Source organism: Vulpes lagopus, chromosome 2 (genome assembly GCF_018345385.1).
Source record: "Vulpes lagopus strain Blue_001 chromosome 2, ASM1834538v1, whole genome shotgun sequence".
In the NCBI taxonomy this organism is placed as follows: domain Eukaryota; kingdom Metazoa; phylum Chordata; class Mammalia; order Carnivora; family Canidae; genus Vulpes; species Vulpes lagopus.
The window spans coordinates 61,930,246-61,950,645 of record NC_054825.1 but is presented as its reverse complement, the minus strand read 5'-3'; the positions used below and the strand labels follow the sequence as shown (position 1 = coordinate 61,950,645).

Sequence of the window (20,400 nt, the reverse complement as noted above, 5' to 3'; positions counted from 1 at the left end):
TAATCCATTGAAAAGAGACACTGAGGGCAACTGGGTGGCTCAGTGGTTAAGCATCTGCCTACTTGGGATGACTTATCTCTGCTCCATGTAGCATTAACCAAAGTGGCTCAGGGTTGGAGTGCCCACTTCCAAGATGGAAGACATCACACACATGACTAGAAAGTTGGTAACAATTGTCATCTGAAAGCTTAATTGAAGGTGATATCTTTGAAGCTGAGTTTAGGTCCCTGTGGGCCTCTCCAAGGATTCATTATATTTGTCTCAAGTTCAAATTGTACTCACTCCCAACACCTTACAAAATTCTTGTCCTATTAAAGTTTCAGGCTCATACTTGAGGTTCAGGATCACTCTAAATCAACTCCAGATGGAGATGAAGCTTCATGGGTCCCATTTCTGAAGTATAATTCCTCTTGATCTAAATATCTGGAAACTACAGAGTCAAATTGTTAGCTCCTCCCACATAACCAATATATAGTGGTGAGATAGAAATATTATAATTGAAACAGATGATTCTATTCAAAAATAGGAGACACACGATAGTCACTTGTCCATAAAAATTCTAAAATCTAGCTGGGAACATGTTGTCAGTTCTTAATTGCAGCTGAGTCCTGCTCTCTAGGAATTATTTTCTGTGACTCCTGGCTCCATTTGCTGGGCTTTTAGCCTTGCCCTTAGGTCATTTACCCTGTTCCACAAGAAACAGCTCCTTGTTACAACTGAGTAGCCTTCTAGTCGGCTTCCTGCCCATAGAAGTTTGGAGAGTCAAGGTCATCTTTTCATTTTATACTGACTTAATTCCTTTCTGTCCAAACTGATATAATTTATTTTGAGTATCTGCAGGCATTCCGTTAGACAAAAACAGTACTCATGTTTCTTACTGAGACAGACTCCTTTACCGTGGATGGAAAATCATAGGCTATAGGACAATGCACTTAAGGTTCTTAGAAGTCTATCTAGTTGAAAGGTACTGCAAGGCAGAAGAAACTATGAGATTATTAAGAGTTTTCTTTTTTTTTTCCTAGCAGAAAAATTCAAAGAGGAACTTCTTAAGATTCTTAGGAACTCTATTAGGTATGTTTTAAATATTCATAAAGCTCATAAAGAAAACTTGCTCTGGACCTAGAGATCTTGCGTGATCTTAGAGTCATACCAGTAAAGCACTCTGGATTTGATATGTTCCCTGAAGCTATTTCCCACATTTAAAGCCTTACCTCCTGAAAAAACTAAGGATGAGAAAGCTTTACTTTTGAACCCAGGAAGTCCTAGTTTCTCTATATTTCCTATAAATTTTGCTTGGAAAATGTGTGTGTGTTTTTTTTTTAGCTTCCTTCTCTCTCCACCTATATCTTATTCTATCCACATGGCTATAAGAAATTACTTGCCATTTCATTATGCTGCTAAATCCACCAGCTCACATTATATTTTCCACTTTCTGTATTTATTGTAGGTGACAATGTTGACAAATTTTCCCCACTAAATATCACGAGTCATCTTTTACCTGACCTAAAATAACGATTTCTTCACTTTATTCACTATCCTTCAAGTTCTCACTGACAAGTCCTCTGATTTCATTAATTACCTTCTTGAAACCCTTCTAGCTTCTGCCTGCCACCAGTCAGTCCCATATCATTGCTGCATGTTTTAAGTTTGTATTATATGAATGCCCCACTTCCAGTAACAAATTCTGTTCTACTTGTCTATTGTTGAATTTTGACCTACCTCAAAACTTAATGGTTTAAGATAGAAATGATAGCTTACTTTGCTCACATATATGCAATTTGAGCAGGGTTGAGTGGTGAAGTCTCATTTCTGCTCTATGTGGCTTCAGCTGATGTGGTTTTTTTTTTTTTTTTTTTTTTTTTTTTTTTTTTTTTTTAGCTGATGTGGTTTGACCAGAGTTGGAAGGTCTGCTTCTGACATGATTACTCACATGGCTAGCATGTTGTATTGGCTGTCATCTGGGACCTTTACCAGTTCCTTTGGTTGGTTTTTTTCCCATATGGACCTCTCCACAAGGCTACTTGGGCATTTTCAGTTTAGTGGCTGGATTTTAAGAGCAGATGGTCCAAGAGACAGGAATTGGAAATCGCCAATTTAACTCCTCAGCCTGAAAACTGACATAGGTCACTTCTTCATATTCTGTTGGTCAGAGTCACCCATATTCAAGGGAAGGAAATATAAACACACCTTTTAATGGAAAGATTATCAAAGAATTTAAAGTCATACTTAATTTTCCACAGTAATGTAGCTGTTTACTCAAGGAAAAGGAAAACGGATTTGGGAAACAGCTATCCAGTTTCTGACATATTTATTCCAGCCATTTAAAATAGTAACTATATAGCACCTGGTTGGCTTTGTTGGTTAAGCATCCAGTTCTTGATTTCAACTCAGATCATGATCTGAGGGTGGTAAGATTGAGCTCCATATCTGACTTGATGCTGAGTGTGGAGCCTGCTTAAGATTCATTCTCTCTCTCCCCCCCTATCCCCTCTCTTCCTCTCCCCTCCACTCTTCACACTCTAAAAATGTATAAAAGGGATGCTGGGTAGTTCAGTCAGTTAAGCATCTAATTTAGGTCATCATCTCAGGGTTTTGGGATGGAGCCCTGTCTCAAGCTCCATGCTCAGCAGGGAATCCCCTTGAGAATTCTCCCCCACCCTCTCTCTCTCTCTCTCTCTCTCTCTTTTTCTCTGCCCCACCCCCAACTCAGGCTTGCAGACACATATGCAGTCTCTCAAATCTTTAAAAAATAATTAAAAATTAAAAAAATTAAAATTAAACAGTACCCGTATGTTCAGGAGTTATGAAGTTATAGTTACACAAGATGAATTAAGTTCTAGATACCTGCTGTACAACACAGTGCCTATAGTTAACAATACAGTGTACATTTAAAAATGTATTAAGAGGGTAGATTTCATGATAAGTGTCTTATAAGTAGGACAAGGGGAGAAAGCAAAGAGACAAATTTGGAGGGTGATGGATAGGTTTATTACCTTGTTTATCCAAGGTATATATCCAAACTTAACAAACTGTATACATTAAGTATATGCAATTTTTATTTATTAATTTATACTTTAATAAAACTAAAAATGGTAACCATGTATTTTTAAATTAAGATCATATCAAGTGCTTAAAACTTATGGGTGATGTTTTCTTCTCTATAAATTTAGTTGCAGGCATATAATCATAGAAAATATATTAAAGAGAAACTCAACATGTGGTCAGTTTTTAGGTACAATGTAGACAAGGGATTTCCTATTTGCCTCTTAACATCTGGGAGTTTATAACATTTGGAGAGATGGGCAGCCCGGGTGGCTCAGTGGTTTAGTGCCGCCTTTAGCCCAGGGCCTGATCCTGGAGACCTGGAATCCAGTCCCATGTCAGGCTCCCTGCGTGGAGCCTGCTTCTCCCTCTCCCTATGTCTCTGCCTCTCTCTCTGTCTCTAATAAATAATAAAATAAAATCTTTAAAAAAATAACATATGGAGACATCTGATACTTAGAAAATTTTTCCTTATACTGTACTAAAGTCTTCTGTATTGAAAATTTTACTCATACGTACTAGTTTCTTCTTGACCACAAGACAAATTTATCTTTTAATCTCTTCTTATAACAAAGCCCATCATGTATTTGAAGTCAGCGATCATGGTACTCCTGAGTTTGGTCTAAGCACTGCTAAATTTTTTTTAAGGTGTAGTATCTTAAATGGAAAATAAATGCCAGTTACACGGTAACCTACTAAATTTTTTATTTTTGTTCTAAGTTTAATTTATATAAAGAGAAAAGGGCAAAATTATTAGTTTAGTCACTGAAATAGTTTTATATTTAAGAAGCTTTCTTAGGCAACTCTCTTGGGATTCTTTTTTTTAAAGATTTTATTTATTTATTCATGAGACACAGAGAGAAAGAGAAAGAGAGATAGAGGCAAAGACACAGGCAGAAGGAGAAGCAGGCTCCATGCAGGGAGCTTGATGTGGGACTCAATCCAGGACTCCAGGATCATGCCCTGGGCCAAAGGCAGGTGCTAAACTGCTGAGCGACCCAGGGATCCCTCTCTTGGGATTCTAATAAGAATTTTATCAATTGGTAGACCATATGCCATATGCCATAAATTTAAAGGCAAGTATTCAATAAGAGGACAGAAACAAATATCCTCTAATTGAAGATATTGTACTTATATACTTGCTAGAATTATCAGAAACAGAGGATTTGGTATATATAATCCTATTTCAGTATTAGAAATCTGAAGTTGAAAAAAATCATTTTCCAAATTGTGCAAGTTAATGTTAAGCTGAGAACAAAATGTAGATTTCTGATTCTGTGTTGATTACTTATTCGATTACACCATGCTGTTAAGTAATTTGTATATTTAAATCTGCATTCAGAGTTATCACAATTTATAGTTATGTATAGATCATTTAACCATGTACAGTCTATTCAGATTCAAGGAACCATTTAGTACTGTGAAAAGCCACTAAGAATGTCCAAACACTTTGAAATGTCATTTTGGCAATCTAAGTATCAAGATATCTTGGAGTAACTGAAGCTGAAAGGACCCAGTAAAGATTCTTTAAATATTTTTGCTATAGCAGAAATGAATTATTCTAATATATGCAATTTTTTCTCTCTATTTAGATTAGCATATTTTTAATTTTCCTTAATTACTCTTATTTAATAATTATTCTTATTTACTTTATTACTCTTATTTTAATAATTACTCTTATTTATTTATTACTGGTTTAATTTTTATTCTCAATTAGCAACATATATTATTTGAATAGAACAGTAATTTCCTAATGACTGTTAATTTAAAAAATAATGTTTTACAAAGAGATCTAACATAGGAGTTTATTAACACTTGGAAGAGGCATCACATAAATATCCAGAAAAACATTCCATCTCCTCTTAAAATTAAGGAACTGTGTGTAGTTCAAAATTTCTCAGGTGAAGGTGAAACAGAAGTCTTTTTAAATTATGACAAAACACAAAATATAGCAAATCCATGGCTGATGTTGGTATCTAAGAAGAACTATATCACTCTTCTTCCTTTAAAAAATGTCTATTTTTACCTGACTTAATTACGAGTCAGGACTCATGTTCTGACTCTTCCTATGAATATGAGGATTTCAGGAGAGCAGAGCTGTATGTATAAGTCCAGACTTCTAAGTCATATCTCCATTTACCCTGATTTCGTAGGTCTGCAACAGAGGCTCTCAAGTGAAATGTATTTCTCATAAGCAACCTTGGTAATTCTGATGTGCCTGATATATGGGCCAGACTTAGGAAAGCATTGGTCAGTGGCTGCTTTGAGTATAGTTCCAAATTTCACTCCTTAATGTGTAACTTTTAGATTCTCAGTGTTGCCATTCACATTGCCTGGAGACACTTTTGCTATGGATTTAAAAAGTCAATTGTATAACATATCACGGAATCAATATATGAACTCTGCCCCAGCTGTCCCAGAAAGACAAAGATGGCACAGCTTTATTTGCATTGAAAGATTAGAATTTTATGATCCATGGTATGGCCAGAATACTAAGGGTTATTCATCAAATGTGTGATCAAAATCCAGTTCATTCATTCCTGACCCCCCTGAATCTCTCCCATTTATATCCAAAGTTAAGTGACTTACTATATGCCAGTAAAATTCAGTGGGACAAGAAGGCATCTCTGACAGTGGCATCAAGAATCATAGTGGAAAAAACTTTTTTTTAAAATACTTTATTTATTCATTCATGAGAGAGGCAGAGAGGCAGGCAGAGGGAGAAGCAGGCTCCATGCAGGGAGCCCAACATGGGACTCGATCCTGGGTCTCCAGGATTCCACCCTGGGCTGAAGGCAGTGCCAAACCGCTGAGCCACCATGGCTGCCTGAGAAAACTTTTAAAGCAGATAGATCAAAGGTGTTGAACTTGTAAAACAATCTAAGTAAATGATGAACTGAACTTTGCCGGAGGCAAAAAAGAGAAATAGTAATGGGAAGTGTTGATACCACCTTCCAAAGGATGCCCCATTTATATATAAGGAAACTTAGATCATCAATTAAAATTATTAATGTTTCCACTTAGCAGTGGCTCTCAAACTTTTTAATTAAAGTAAATGTCATAAGCCCTATTAATTAGTAGCTTAATTTGTTTCTTTATGACATAGGAAACAAAATCCAGCTCTATTTAACTTGAATAATTTTTAACTCGAGGAGAAGGGGGGTAGAGCAAAAGAGGTTCTCTTGAGAGCATGAAATTTTCAAGGTCTGGGTGTTCTGACTTTTAGGACCTTATGTGACTTTGGATGGGCCACTTTAAACCATAGCAGCCATAGTTTTCTCATCAGTAGGACACATAAATTACAGTAATTGTCCGTAGCCTTTTCAGCACTGTAATGGGATCACGGAAGAAAGTAAAGAGGTATAATGACTTGAGGGATGGAGTATCTATGTGCTCTTGGCAAAAGTTGAAAGAAGTGAAACAAAAAAGATTTGCATTTACTTATGCCTTTCTGTTTCTCTTCTTCCTTCCTCTGGACCAAAATAAATATTTGTTCCAGCACTTCAGCCACTCCTGTCAAACATTTAAATCTCTTTATCTTTTACTGTACTTTAGTAGCAAACCCAACACCATTTCCTTCACTTCTAAATCCACTCCTTGGAGAAAACTCATTATCCAGAGTAGTGACCACTGTAAGTTCAGGGGCCTACTCTCAACAAAGCTTCCAAGCTCTCTGGTCATGTCAACGTGGGTCCAGTTTAGGCTGTCTGTCATTCTTTGTGGGATTTGCTTCAAATCTTTACTACTTACTCCTCTCTCAGGATAGAAATTCCTAGCTATTCTTTTTAACCATCAGCAAGACATCTCCAAGACTCTATTGCCTGACTCAGAAGAACCCATATTCTTCATTTATTTGAGACCAATTCTCCCATGTGTACTCTGGATCCTTTCTCTCCCATTTCAACTGTCTCCCCCATTTATGTCTTTGTTTCATAAAATTGTATTATTTTCTTTATTCATATTTTCCCCAGTGTCTTGCCTCTGGCCATATATTCTCCCTCTCTTTGGGTAATCTTATTTACTCCATAATTTCAACTACCACTTATATCCTGGCATTCTTCTAGTTACATCAGCAGTCCAGAATGTTGCTTTGAACTCCAGACTTATCTATGTAATTACCTTCTGGATTGTTCCACTTGATTTCTCTGTCTCTCTCTTCTTTCTTACCACTTAGGCAATGAGTTCTGTCACTTCACTTATTAACCATTGCATAAGTATTTTCATGAGCCTATCAATTTTCCTTATTAACTATTTCATTAGTTTAACTTCAATTAAACTTCCTGCTACGCCAAATCATTTAAAACAAAAATGTAATTAAGTGGTCTCATGTTTGAAATCCTCTAATGGTCCTCATCAAATATAGTTTAGATGTTAATTCCTTGATGTGATACACAATGTAATAAAGGATTTGACTCCTGCATCTATCTCTGTAGCCTTTTGTTTTCCAAAGCAAGTTCAGAGGAAGATTATTTTGTGGAAAGTTGTGCATGATGGGATACAGGGAATAGGAAGGGAATGGAGGGCTTTGTCAAGTCCAAATACCTTTGAGAAACCACTGCTCCTTTTTTGACTCTCAGAGTAGTGGTTTTCAAACTAGTCCCTGAGCTAGTAGCCCCAACATTATTAGGCCCTTCATTATATATGCCAATTTTCAGGCCTCACTCTAGACCTGGTCAATCAGGCCCTCTGATAGGGACTGCCAATGTGCTATCCAGCAAGCCTTCCTAACAATGCTGCTAAACACTAAAATTTGAGAACCACCATCTTAGAGAATCACAGTGTGCATTAGTATATTACTCCAGGAATCTAGAAATAACCTGTTTAATTTTGTTTTAAGCAAACATTCTCTCAATTTGTTTGAGCATGGACTGTGTGTGTGTGTGTGTGTAAATAATACTAATATCCACTAGAACCAATGATAGAGAAATACACATTGTCAAAAGTTTGTAGGCTCACAATGCTAGTAGTAATTCCCCGGTTATGTATCTGTTGTGTACTTTTGCATTTCAGTATCCCCTTGCTTTACTAAATTCCTTCTTCCAACCTTTCTCTGGCCAACTCTTTAGAGGAAATATTTCAAAATTATGTACTTATTAAACAAATACATGGAATGCTGCACATTTTATAACAGATTTAGAAATGTTGCTTAAGTCCCATGTTAACATGAAGATGGCATCTGTTATTTTGATACTTATTTTTTCATGTAATGGTTTTCTCTTTATGGAATATCTTCATATTTTCTCATTTGATATTATAAAAGTGTAGTGCATATCTGCTCAGCTTGTCAGTAAAAACTTTTCTGTATTGAAATATCCTTTATAGGGATCCCTGGGTGGCGCAGCGGTTTAGCACCTGCCTTTGGCCCAGGGCACGATCCTGGAGACCTGGGATCGAATCCCACATCGGGCTCCCAGTGCATGGAGCCTGCTTCTCCCTCTGCCTATGTCTCTGCCTCTCTCTCTCTCTCTGTGTGACTATCATAAATAAATAAAAATTTTTTAAAAATCCTCTATAAACATGACCATTGAAAACTTTCTCTGGCTGATCCTACAGCCTGGCAACTTTTACACATTCAAAAATTCTCTCCTGTTACACTCTCACAGCTTTTCTAGTCCCTTTCTTCAATAATGTATTAAGGAAATAGTGTTTCATCACTATAATTCTACTGACCATAATCAAAATCGATCTGCTAAGTTATAGTTTTATAAACTGAATTCCCATTTGTTCATTGTCATTAATCATTATGTATTAAACTTATAGAGTATAAGTATAAATTATAAGGTATATTTTTATTATGATAAATATTAATTTGTAAGGGTTTCAGTAAATATTAGTGTACTTATGAATACCTTCCTATATTTCTACTACCATTATCTTAATTTTTCTTTTTTTTTTTTAATTAACTTTTATTGGTGTTTAATTTACCAACATACAGAAAAACACCCAGTGCTCATCCCGTCAAGTGTCCACCTCAGTGCCCGTCACCCATTCCCCTCCAACACCCGCCCTCCTCCCCTTCCACCACCCCTAGTTCGTTTCCCCGAGTTAGGAGTCTTTATGTTCTGTCTCCCTTCCTGATATTTCCCAACATTTCTTTTCCCTTCCTTTATATTCCCTTCCGCTATTATTCATATTCCCCAAATGAATGAGAACATACACTGTTTGTCCTTCTCCGATTGACTTATTTCACTCAGCATAATACCCTCCAGTTCCATCCACGTTGAAGCAAATGGTGGGTATTTGTCGTTTCTAATTGCTGAGTAATATTCCATTGTATACATAAACCACATCTTCTTTATCCATTCATCTTTCGATGGACACCGAGGCTCCTTCCACAGTTTGGCTATTGTGGCCATTGCTGCTATAAACATCGGGGTGCAGGTGTCCCGACGTTTCATTACATCTGAATCTTTGGGGTAAATCCCCAATAGTGCAATTGCTGGGTCGTAGGGCAGGTCTATTTTTAACTCTTTGAGGAACCTCCACACAGTTTTCCAGAGTGGCTGCACCAGTTCACATTCCCACCAACAGTGTAAGAGGGTTCCCTTTTCTCCGCATCCTCTCCAACATTTGTTGTTTCCTGCCTTGTTAATTTTCCCCATTCTCACTGGTGTGAGGTGGTATCTCATTGTGGTTTTGATTTGTATTTCCCTGATGGCAAGTGATGCAGAGCATTTTCTCATGTGCATGTTGGCCATGTCCATGTCTTCCTCTGTGAGATTTCTCTTCATGTCTTTTGCCCATTTCATGATTGGATTGTTTGTTTCTTTGGTGTTGAGTTTAATAAGTTCTTTATAGATTTTGGAAACTAGCCCTTTATCTGATATGTCATTTGCAAATATCTTCTCCCATTCTGTAGGTTGTCTTGTAGTTTTGTTGACTGTATCCTTTGCTGTGCAAAAGCTTCTTATCTTGATGAAGTCCCAATAGTTCATTTTTGCTTTTGTTTCTTTTGCCTTCGTGGATGTATCTTGCAAGAAGTTACTGTGGCCAAGTTCAAAAAGGGTGTTGCCTGTGTTCTCCTCTAGGATTTTGATGGACTTTTGTCTCACATTTAGATCTCTCATCCATTTTGAGTTTATCTTTGTGTATGGTGAAAGAGAGTGGTCCAGTTTCATTCTTCTGCATGTGGATGTCCAATTTTCCCAGCACCATTTATTGAAGAGACTGTCTTTCTTCCAATGGATAGTCTTTCCTCCTTTATCGAATATTAGATGGCCGTACATTTCAGGGTCCACTTCTGGGTTCTCTATTCTGTTCCATTGATCTATGTGTCTGTTTTTGTGCCAGTACCACACTGTCTTGATGACCACAGCTTTGTAATACAACCTGAAATCTGGCATTGTGATGCCCCCAGCTAAGGTTTTCTTTTTTAAAATTCCCCTGGCTATTCGGGGTCTTTTCTGATTCCACACAAATCTTAAAATAATTTGTTCTAACTCTCTGAAGAAAGTCCATGGTATTTTGATAGGGATTGCATTAAACGTATAAATTGCCCTGGGTAACATTGACATTTTTACAATATTAATTCTGCCAATCCATGAGCATGGAATATTTTTCCATCTCTTTGTGTCTTCCTCAATTTCTTTCAGAAGTGTTCTATAGTTTTTAGGGTATAGATCTTTTACCTCTTTGGTTAGGTTTATTCCTAGGTATCTTATGCTTTTGGGTGCAATTGTAAATGGGATTGACTCCTTAATTTCTCTTTCTTCAGTCTCATTGTTAGTGTATAGAAATGCCATTGATTTCTGGGCATTGATTTTGTATCCTGCCACGCTACCAAATTGCTGTATGAGTTCTAGCAATCTGGGGGGTGGAGGCTTTTGGGTTTTCTATGTAGAGTATCATGTCATCGGCGAAGAGGGAGAGTTTGACTTCTTCTTTGCCAATTTGAATGCCTTTAATGTCTTTTTGTTGTCTGATTGCTGAGGCGAGGACTTCCAGAACTATGTTGAACAGCAGTGGTGAGAGTGGACATCCCTGTCTTGTTCCTGATCTTAGGGGAAAGGCTCCCAGTGCTTCCCCATTGAGAATGATATTTGCTGTGGGCTTTTCGTAGATGGCTTTTAAGATGTCGAGGAAAGTTCCCTCTATCCCAACACTCTGAAGGGTTTTGATCAGGAATGGATGCTGTATTTTGTCAAATGCTTTCTCTGCATCTAATGAGAGTATCATATGGTTCTTGGTTTTTCTCTTGCTGATATGATGAATCACATTGATGGTTTTACGAGTGTTGAACCAGCCTTGTGTCCCAGGGATAAATCCTACTTGGTCATGGTGAATAATTTTCTTAATGTGTTGTTGGATCCTATTGGCTAGTATCTTGTTGAGAATTTTTGCATCCATGTTCATCAGGGATATTGGTCTGTAATTCTCCTTTTTGGTGGGGTCTTTGTCTGGTTTCGGAATTAAGGTGATGCTAGCCTCATAGAACGAATTTGGAAGTACTCCATCTCTTTCTATCTTTCCAAACAGCTTTAGTAGAATAGGTATGATTTCTTCTTTAAACGTTTGATAGAATTCCCCTGGGAAGCCATCTGGCCCTGGACTCTTGTGTCTTGGGAGGTTTTTGATGACTGCTTCAATTTCCTCCCTGGTTATTGGCCTGTTCAGGTTTTCTATTTCTTCCTGCTCCAGTTTTGGTAGTTTGTGGCTTTCCAGGAATGCGTCCATTTCTTCTAGATTTCCTAATTTATTGGCGTACAGCTGTTCATAATATGTTTTTAAAATCGTTTGTATTTCCTTGGTGTTGGTAGTGATGTCCCCTTTCTCATTCATGATTTTATTAATTTGAGTCTTCTCTCTCTTCTTTTTAATAAGGTTGGCTAATGGTTTATCTATCTTATTAATTCTTTCAAAGAACCAACTCCTGGTTCTGTTGATCTGTTCCACAGTTCTTTTGGTCTCGATATCATTGAGTTCTGCTCGAATTTTAATTAACTGTCTTCTTCTGCTGGGGGTCGGGTCTATTTGTTGCTTTTTCTCTAGTTCCTTTATGTGTAAGGTGAGCTTTTGAATTTGAGATCTTTCCAGTTTTTGAATGTATGCTTGTATTGCGATGTATTTCCTCCTCAGGACTGCTTTTGCTGCATCCCAAAGATTTTGAACGGTTGTATCTTCATTTTCATTAGTTTCCATGAATCTTTTTAATTCTTCCTTAATTTCCTGGTTGACCTTTTCATCTTTTAGCAGGATGGTCCTTAACCTCCACGTGTTTGTGGTCCTTCCATATTTCTTGTTGTGATTAAGTTCTAATTTCAAGGCATTATGGTCTGAGAATATACAGGGGACTATCCCGATCTTTTGGTATCGGTTCAGACCCGATTTGTGACCCAGTATGTGGTCTATTCTGGAGAAAGTTCCATGTGCACTTGAGAAGAATGTGTATTCAGTTGAGTTTGGATGTAAAGTTCTGTAGATATCTGTGAAATCCATCTGGTCCAGTGTATCATTTAAAGCTCTCGTTTCTTTGGAGATATTGTGCTTAGAAGACCTATCCAGGGTAGAAAGAGCTAGATTGAAGTCACCAAGTATAAGTGTATTATTATCAAGGTATTTCTTGAGTTTGGTTATTAATTGGTTTAAATATTTGGCAGCTCCCACATTCGGGGCATATATGTTGAGGAGTGTTAAGTCCTCTTGTTGGATAGATCCTTTGAGTATGAGATAGTGTCCCTCTTCATCTCTCACTATAGTCTTCGGGGTAAATTTTAATTTATCTGATATAAGGATGGCAACCCCTGCTTTCTTTTGAGGACCATTTGAATGGTAAATGGTTCTCCAACCTTTTATTTTCAGGTTGTAGGTGTCCTTCTGTCTAAAATGAGTCTCTTGTAGACAGCAAATAGATGGGTCCTGCTTTTTTATCCAGTCTGAAACCCTGCGCCTTTTGATGGGGTCATTAAGCCCGTTCACATTCAGAGTTACTATTGATAGATATGAGTTTAGTGTCATCATATCTATTCAGTCCTTGTTTTTGTGGATTGTTCCACTGAACTTCTTCTTAAAGGGGAATTTTAAGAGTCCCCCTTAAAATTTCTTGCAGAGCTGGTTTGGAGGTTACATATTCTTTCAGTTGCTGCCTGTCTTGGAAGCTCTTTATCTCTCCTTCCATTTTGAATGAAAGCCTTGCGGGGTAAAGTATTCTTGGTTGCATGTTCTTTTCATTTAGGACCCTGAATATATCCTGCCAGCCCTTTCTGGCCTGCCAGGTCTCTGTGGAGAGGTCTGCTGTTACCCTAATATTCCTCCCCATAAAAGTCAGGGACTTTTTTTCTCTTGCTGCTTTAAGGATCTTCTCCTTATCTTTGGAATTTGCAAGCTTCACTATTAAATGTCGAGGTGTTGAACGGTTTTTGTTGATTTTAGGGGGGGATCTCTCTATTTCCTGGATCTGAATGCCTGTTTCCCTTCCCAGATTCGGAAAGTTTTCAGCTAGGATTTGTTCAAATACATATTCTGGCCCTCTGTCCCTTTCCGCGCCCTCGGGAACCCCAATTAAACGTAGGTTTTTCTTCCTCAGGCTATCATTTATTTCCCTTAATCTATCCTCATGGTCTTTTAATTGCCTGTCTCTTTTTTCCTCAGTTTCCCTCTTTGCCATCAACTTGTCTTCTATGTCACTCACTCGTTCTTCCACCTCGTCAAGCCTCGTCGTTAGGACTTCTAGCTTGGATTGCATCTCATTTAATTGATTTTTAATTTCTGCCTGATTAGATCTAAATTCTGCAGTCATGAAGTCTCTTGAGTCCTTTATGGTTTTTTCTAGAGCCACCAGTAGCTGTAAAATAGTGCTTCTGAATTGGCTTTCTGACATTGAATTGTAATCCATATTTTGTAACTCTGTGGGAGAGTGGGCTGTTTCTGATTCTTTTTTTTGAGGGGTTTTCCTTCTAGTCATTTTGCTCAGTGCAGAGTGGCCAAAAACAAGTTGTATTGGGAAAAGGAGAAAAAGAGAGAGAAGGAAAGAAAAGAGAAAAAGAAAAAAGAGAAAGAAGAAAAAAATAGGGGAGAAAGAGAAGAAAAAGAAAGAAAAAGAACGAAAGGAGAAAAAAGAAAAGAAGGGGGGGGGGTGGGGGAAGCAATCAGCAATCAAGAAGAAAGAGAGAAAAAAAAAACCACAAAACAAAACAAAACAAAAAAAACAAAAACAAAAACAAAAAAACAAAAAACAAAAAAAACCACGGGGGAGTATCTTCCGATTCTGTGTAGTTTAAGTCCCTTGATTTCCCTTGGAACTGGTCCGTCTCGCTGGTCTTCTGGGGGAGGGGCCTGCTGTGCTGATTCTCAGGTGTTAGCAGTTGGGGGAGCTGCTCTGCCCCTGCCTGGTGCAGGGCTCGGTGGGGGGTTGTTCACCCCGTGAGGCCCCGGGAGGATGCCACCGTGGCGGGGGCAGCTCTGGGACCCTGGAGTCAGCCCCCGCAGTAGCTCCGGGGCTCTCCGTCTGCAGGGCCTGGGGGCTCCGGGGCGGGGCCGCTGATCTGCTCAGTTCCAGGCAGGAGCGTCCTTGCTGTCCTGGGCCCTCCCGGCCTCTGCCTGTCCCGGGGGAGGCCGGATCCTGGGCTGTGTCCCGGCGCCCTGTGCTCCGGGGCCTGCGCTGTTGGATTCGCGCTCCCGGCGGTGCAGCCCCCTCCGCGGAGCCGCCGCCCGAGCCTCTCCGAGCTGTTCCCGGAGCCGCGCAGCCCCCTCCGCGCGGAGCTTCTTCCTCTGCGCGAGCCGCCGCCGCTGAGCTGTTCCCGGAGCCGCGCAGCCCCCTCCGCGGAGCCGCCGCCCGAGCCCCTCCGAGCTGTTCCCGGAGCCGCGCCGCCCCCTCCGCGGAGCTTCTTCCTCCGCCCGAGCCGCCGCCGCCGAGCTGTTCCCGGAGCCCCGCAGCCCCCTCCGCGGAGCCGCCGCCCGAGCCCCTCCGAGCTGCTCCGGGTCCCGCCGAGCGCTGCAGCCCTTAGGGAGCTCGGCGCATCTCCCGGGCGCAGTTCCTCTGTTACTGTCCCAGGGAGCCCGAGGGCGTCCCCGCCTTTCTGGGGATCCTGCTCCAATTCCCGGGGAGCCCCTTTCCGCGGGGAAGGTTGGTGCAGCTCCTGCTCCTCCGGGACGGGGCTCTCCTGTCCTGGGGACACTCGCCCCGGCCTCAGCCCGGCTCCTCGGGGCCCCTCCCCCTCGGAGGCCTTTTGTGTCTTTATTTCTTTTTCCCCGTCTTCCTACCTTGATAGAAGCGCGAACTCTTCTCACTGTAGCGTTCCAGCTGGTCTCTCTTTAAATCTCAGGCCGAATTCGTAGGTTTTCAGGATGATTGGATGGTTTTCTAGGTAATTTGCTGAGGACAGGTGACCTGGAGACCCTGCTCTGCCGCCATCTTGCCCCTCCTCCTCCATTATCTTAATTTTTCTGACCATAAGATCAAATGCCCTAAGAGACTTCAAAGATATTAATAAAGTGTTACTTACAAAAATATTAATCTTTAAAAAATCTGGTATGTGTTTAAATATTCATGATTGTATCCCATCCTTTTAAGTATGCAAGCTATTGAAGTACACTATTAAATTAGGGAAAACTTGATTTATTATGATGTCATGTGGTATGTAAAAACTTAATGATTCAACATCCAGTTTGGTTTATTCTGGGGCAACATACAGAATTTGATGAAAAATGGTACCATCTACAATCCTCCAATGTCATAAAAAAGAGTAATTAAAGTAGAATTTGTGACAACTAAGGGATTTTGGAATTAATACGTATTCAATTACTTTGTTCTCTCCTTCTTTCCATATTACTTTTTGCAGATGACAATAAGTGACTCTGATGCTAGACATGTCATCTAGAATCATTTGCTTTCATTTAATCTCATTACTTGAAATAAGTTAGACACATAATTTGGCTGTATATATGTCATGATGGTTAATGACAGTTTTAATCAAGTTCAGATACATTTGAGAAACAAATGCTGTGGCCATCAGAACTAATTTTATTTACAACCTTTATAATATACCAGGTTCTCCTGATTTCCAAATACATCATAGAGGAAGGAATCTATTGAACTTAAGATAATAAGTAAATAATCGCATTATTGTGGCAATAATAAAATCTTGTTCACCAAAGAAAGATAAATTTAAACTGAAAATGTAACTTGAAAGTAGGCAAAGCTGGATACTTGTAAGCCTGTATTGCTGCCTAATTTTCTTCTTGAAGATCTTCTGATGTGCCTTGATATACCTGAGGAATAAAAAGAGGAAACCTACCAAGAAGTTTCAAGTGGTTCTTCAGGACCACATATACAAGGTTCCTAAGAACCTCTGGAGAGTGGTAATCTGAAATAATTTGTGCCAGCCACTATTTTTGGACTAATTTAGCTCTCCAACACTTAATATCTATTGCATTTTGAACATAAAGGTAAACAGCACTTGGAAGCACCCTAGGAAAATACATGTGCCTAAAGGTACGTTATAGTCTGTGTATGAAGGTTTCTAATAGTAAGTGGATTCAATATAAGGCTATGTTTTAACTGTAACGCAGTGACGACTCACTCAGATCAGGTTACATGTCTTAGCATTAGAAGATATGTATGCAACCATTCTGTAGAGGGTGGCTGATCTTTGGAGGAGACATCATTGGAAATGGCAATAATTTGGGCCAAATAAAATCTAATCCACCTTTTCTACCAGAAAACCCATGAATTTCCTGAGCCACAAATTGAAATTTTCAGATATCCTGGACCTATAAGCTTATATATCATTTGGCAAAAATAATGATGGGAGCCATATTTTTCCTACCTATTTGTATACTTGAATGAAAATTGTTTCTGCCTTTATCTTTTTTGCCTAATTGTTTAAAGTAAATGTAAAGGAAGTGCTCTAAGAAGAATACCCACCAAACAAAAGAATTGTATGTGTTGAGTATGATGTTGATCTGTGAAACATACAAGATCCTTATTGTACTCTGTTCATCCCAATGTAAACTTAGATTATCCTGGACTATACTTTCAGAGGTGAGAGCTGGAGAATTCATGAAACATAATAATCAAGGATTCAAATATGATTTAAATACACACACAAGAAAGATAGGTAACTTTTAGTTAACTAGATGTATTTGTGGTCTAGGCCATTCTTGGAACATTTATATACTGTAGAATTTAGCAATAGACTTTGTAACCAGGCAGTCTTGAGGTCTCCCCACTTACCATAAATGTGACTGTGGACAAAATATTTAGGCAGGATAAATTATAAACACACACACACACTCATTAGGCAGGATAAATTATAAACACACACACACACACACACACACACACAAACACATCTTGTACACACAGAATTCAACCTCCCTCCAAAGGGATAATTTCTACAATAATTCCTAAGATCATCAACTGCAATTAAGAAAGAGCAACCTCCAATTCAAAATCAAAGGATGTAGAAATGAAAGCCGGGCTTGGTCATTGTGACTTTATATTATGGGATGTCATTCAATGAAGAAAGGAAACCTGAATTTAATAGCTTTGGCTCACATGGTGTAAGAATTTTTCCATAACCATTTTTCTTTGATCCTTCCATTTCACAGTGACAAACTAAAGTCATACCATTTAATCTTTTCTTTTGCATGTTGTGTGACCTTGTGAGCAGAGTAAGAAACATGACATTCCTCGAGACGATCAGGGACCAACCACCAAGAATTTGGATTTTTGGCCCCAACTTATTACACTGATGGTCACTATTATTGATGAGGATAAAACTGCCTACACACCTGTCCTGAATCAGTAAGTACACTGTCTTGGAAATGAATGGATTTTATTCCATTAAAGTTATGAAAACATAAAGTATTTGAAGCATGATTTATACTCTCATGGTTTATACTTTCATTGGAAAAGTTTGTTTTCCAAAATTAAGTTATATAAAGCAGCATTTTTCTACTTTCATCAGTAAATATCAATTCAGTGGTGTTATGATTTTTTAGTTTAAGCCCCATTGAGTGAGATTGTTTGGGTATAGAGACAAATATTTCCCCAAATTTATTTTTATTTGATGTAGAGTTTCTTCTTTGGTTCCTTTCATAACTATCTCCTGTCTCAAAAAAAAAAAAAAAAAAAAAAAAAACCACTCTAAAAAACTATCCCATTGCATTTCCCTTAAAACTAAGAAGAATGTTGAAAAGTTAGTATTGAACATATTTCTTTGTGACTTTGTAATAATAAAGATTTGTCAAGAGAAAACCTGCTTTCAAAATAGTTCTATACCATGTATTTATTGCAATATTTAATAGAATGAATCAATTTTCTCAAATAACAATGTAAGCCTGTGCCTCCATGCATATAATTTACAATTTATGAGCAGATAGACAAGCGGATGAATTAAAATTCATAGCTATTCTAGAATAACAGATTATAGAAGAGTCTAAAATTATTAATTTATTAAAATGCCACTTGCTAGGAGACCTTGGGCACATTATCTAATTACCCTGGGTCTCGGTTTCCTCCTAGATTTCTAGATAATATCCAAGACCCAGTCCAACTTTAGTGTTGCATGTTTAGGATTTATTTTATGCCCACATGTTGAGGGCTCTACAGCAAACACAAAATAACATCTGAAATGCCAACCAGGCACTTGCAATGTGATTAATAGAGCATCCTGACATATTGGTAATACCTGAAATGCTCTGGGCAACAGGGATAGCAGATAGACAAACCATGTAGTAAAGTGTGAAGTAGACTCAGACTTACTATAGAAAACTTATTTTATTAATTCTCTATAATGGTCAAGACAGGGTCAAATAGCTTACTTTGAATCCAATTGAAATTTCAATTACAGAAGGAATAAATTTAAGATTCCCAATTTTCATCCTTGCCTTGCTTCTTAACCATTGATTTTCACTTGCCTCCAGTTCCTAATTGTGGAGAAATTGGTCCTCTTTGGTATGCAACCATGATAGTATCATTAGGTTTATATTTATACTTTCTTCTCCCTTTTCCTGTTATACTCACCCAATATGCCTGAGGACCAGTGTCTCCTGATGACCATCTATGGAGACTGTGCTGTTTTATTTTTCTTCTGATAGCTTAGGATCATATCTTCTCTTTTACTTTTTTTGGTATTTTTAAAGGTTTTAAGTATGTATGTAGAGAGAGTGAGAGAAAGCACAAGCAGGGGAAGGGGCAGTGGAAAGGGGAGTGAGAATCTCAGGGAGACTCCTCCCTGAGCTTTGAGCTCCACGTCAGGCTCAGTCCTATGACCCTGAGATCATGACCTGAGCTGAAATCAAGACTCAGATGCTTAAATGACTGAGCCACCCAGCTGCCCTTCTCTTTTAATATATGCAAATTCTCTGTTCATTCTGGTCAGCTTTATGGAACATATATGTTTTCTCTATTTTTTTAATATTTTATTTATTCATGAGAAACACAGAAAGAGTGGCAGAGACACAGGCAGAGGAGGAAACTGGCTTCCTTTGGGAGCGCGATGCAGGACTTGATCCCAGACCCCAGGGTCATGCCCTGAGCCGAAGGCAGACACTCAACCATTGAACCACCTAGGTGTCCCCCTTCATTTTTTTAAAGATTTTATTTATTAGAAAGATAGAGAGATAGTGAGCAGAGGTCGGGGAGAGGAAGAAGCAGGCTCCCTGATCAGCAGGAAGGGCTTGATCCCAGGACTCTGGGATCATGACCTGAGCTGAAGGCAGACTCTCAACCAACTGAGCCACCCAGGGGCCCCTCTTTCATTCTTTGAACCTTCTTTAAGACAGAAGAGATTCCTAAAGATAAGGAGATCCATACTTACTTTGTGCCCTTGAGCTGGGTTAGGCCATTTGGTAAATGACTATTGAATGAAAACAAACATCTTAAAAAAGCTAATTAAAAGTTATATGACAAGATTTTATTTTAATCAAAGAGATTCTTTACATTTACCAAATATCATAAATCCAGGTATAACTAGTAAAAGATACATCATAAAATCATGGAATCAATTAAAGTTTACCAGAATTATTTTTAGTCTTATTCTTTGAAACATATACAAAGATTTTATTTGACTTTTTGGAAATACATTAAAAGAAATGGAGGAAATACATTTATAGTTATGGCAGAAATAAAATTTAAATTATGAACTAAATTAAGTCTACTAAGTATAAAAAGGAGCAATGAGACAAGGAAAAGAATATCTTTGTTTTGTTTTTTATTTTTGTTTTTAATGCCAGAGTTTAGAGCCTTTTTTTTTCTATGAAAACCAAGCCCTAAAAAAATCTTGAATGCCTTCCCTGTATTTGGAATCTATGTTTTATGATTGTATTTGCTCAGATTTTGAGGATGTTTTAAAGACTTATTCAAATTTTATGAGAATTTATAATAATTATAGAAGGAAAAATTAAGAAGAGGGTTTT

At 38.4% G+C, this 20,400-nt stretch overlaps 1 protein-coding gene across 1 annotated transcript in view; it reads left to right on the top strand.

The window, feature by feature from the left end:
• UNC13C (unc-13 homolog C) overlaps window positions 1-20,400 on the top strand; it is a 586,599-nt gene that overhangs the window by 366,185 nt on the left and 200,014 nt on the right. Inside the window, exon 21 of the mRNA XM_041745721.1 lies at window positions 17,652-17,785. Coding sequence (XP_041601655.1) covers window positions 17,652-17,785 — 134 coding nt within the window. The remainder of the gene's footprint in view (window positions 1-17,651; window positions 17,786-20,400) is intronic.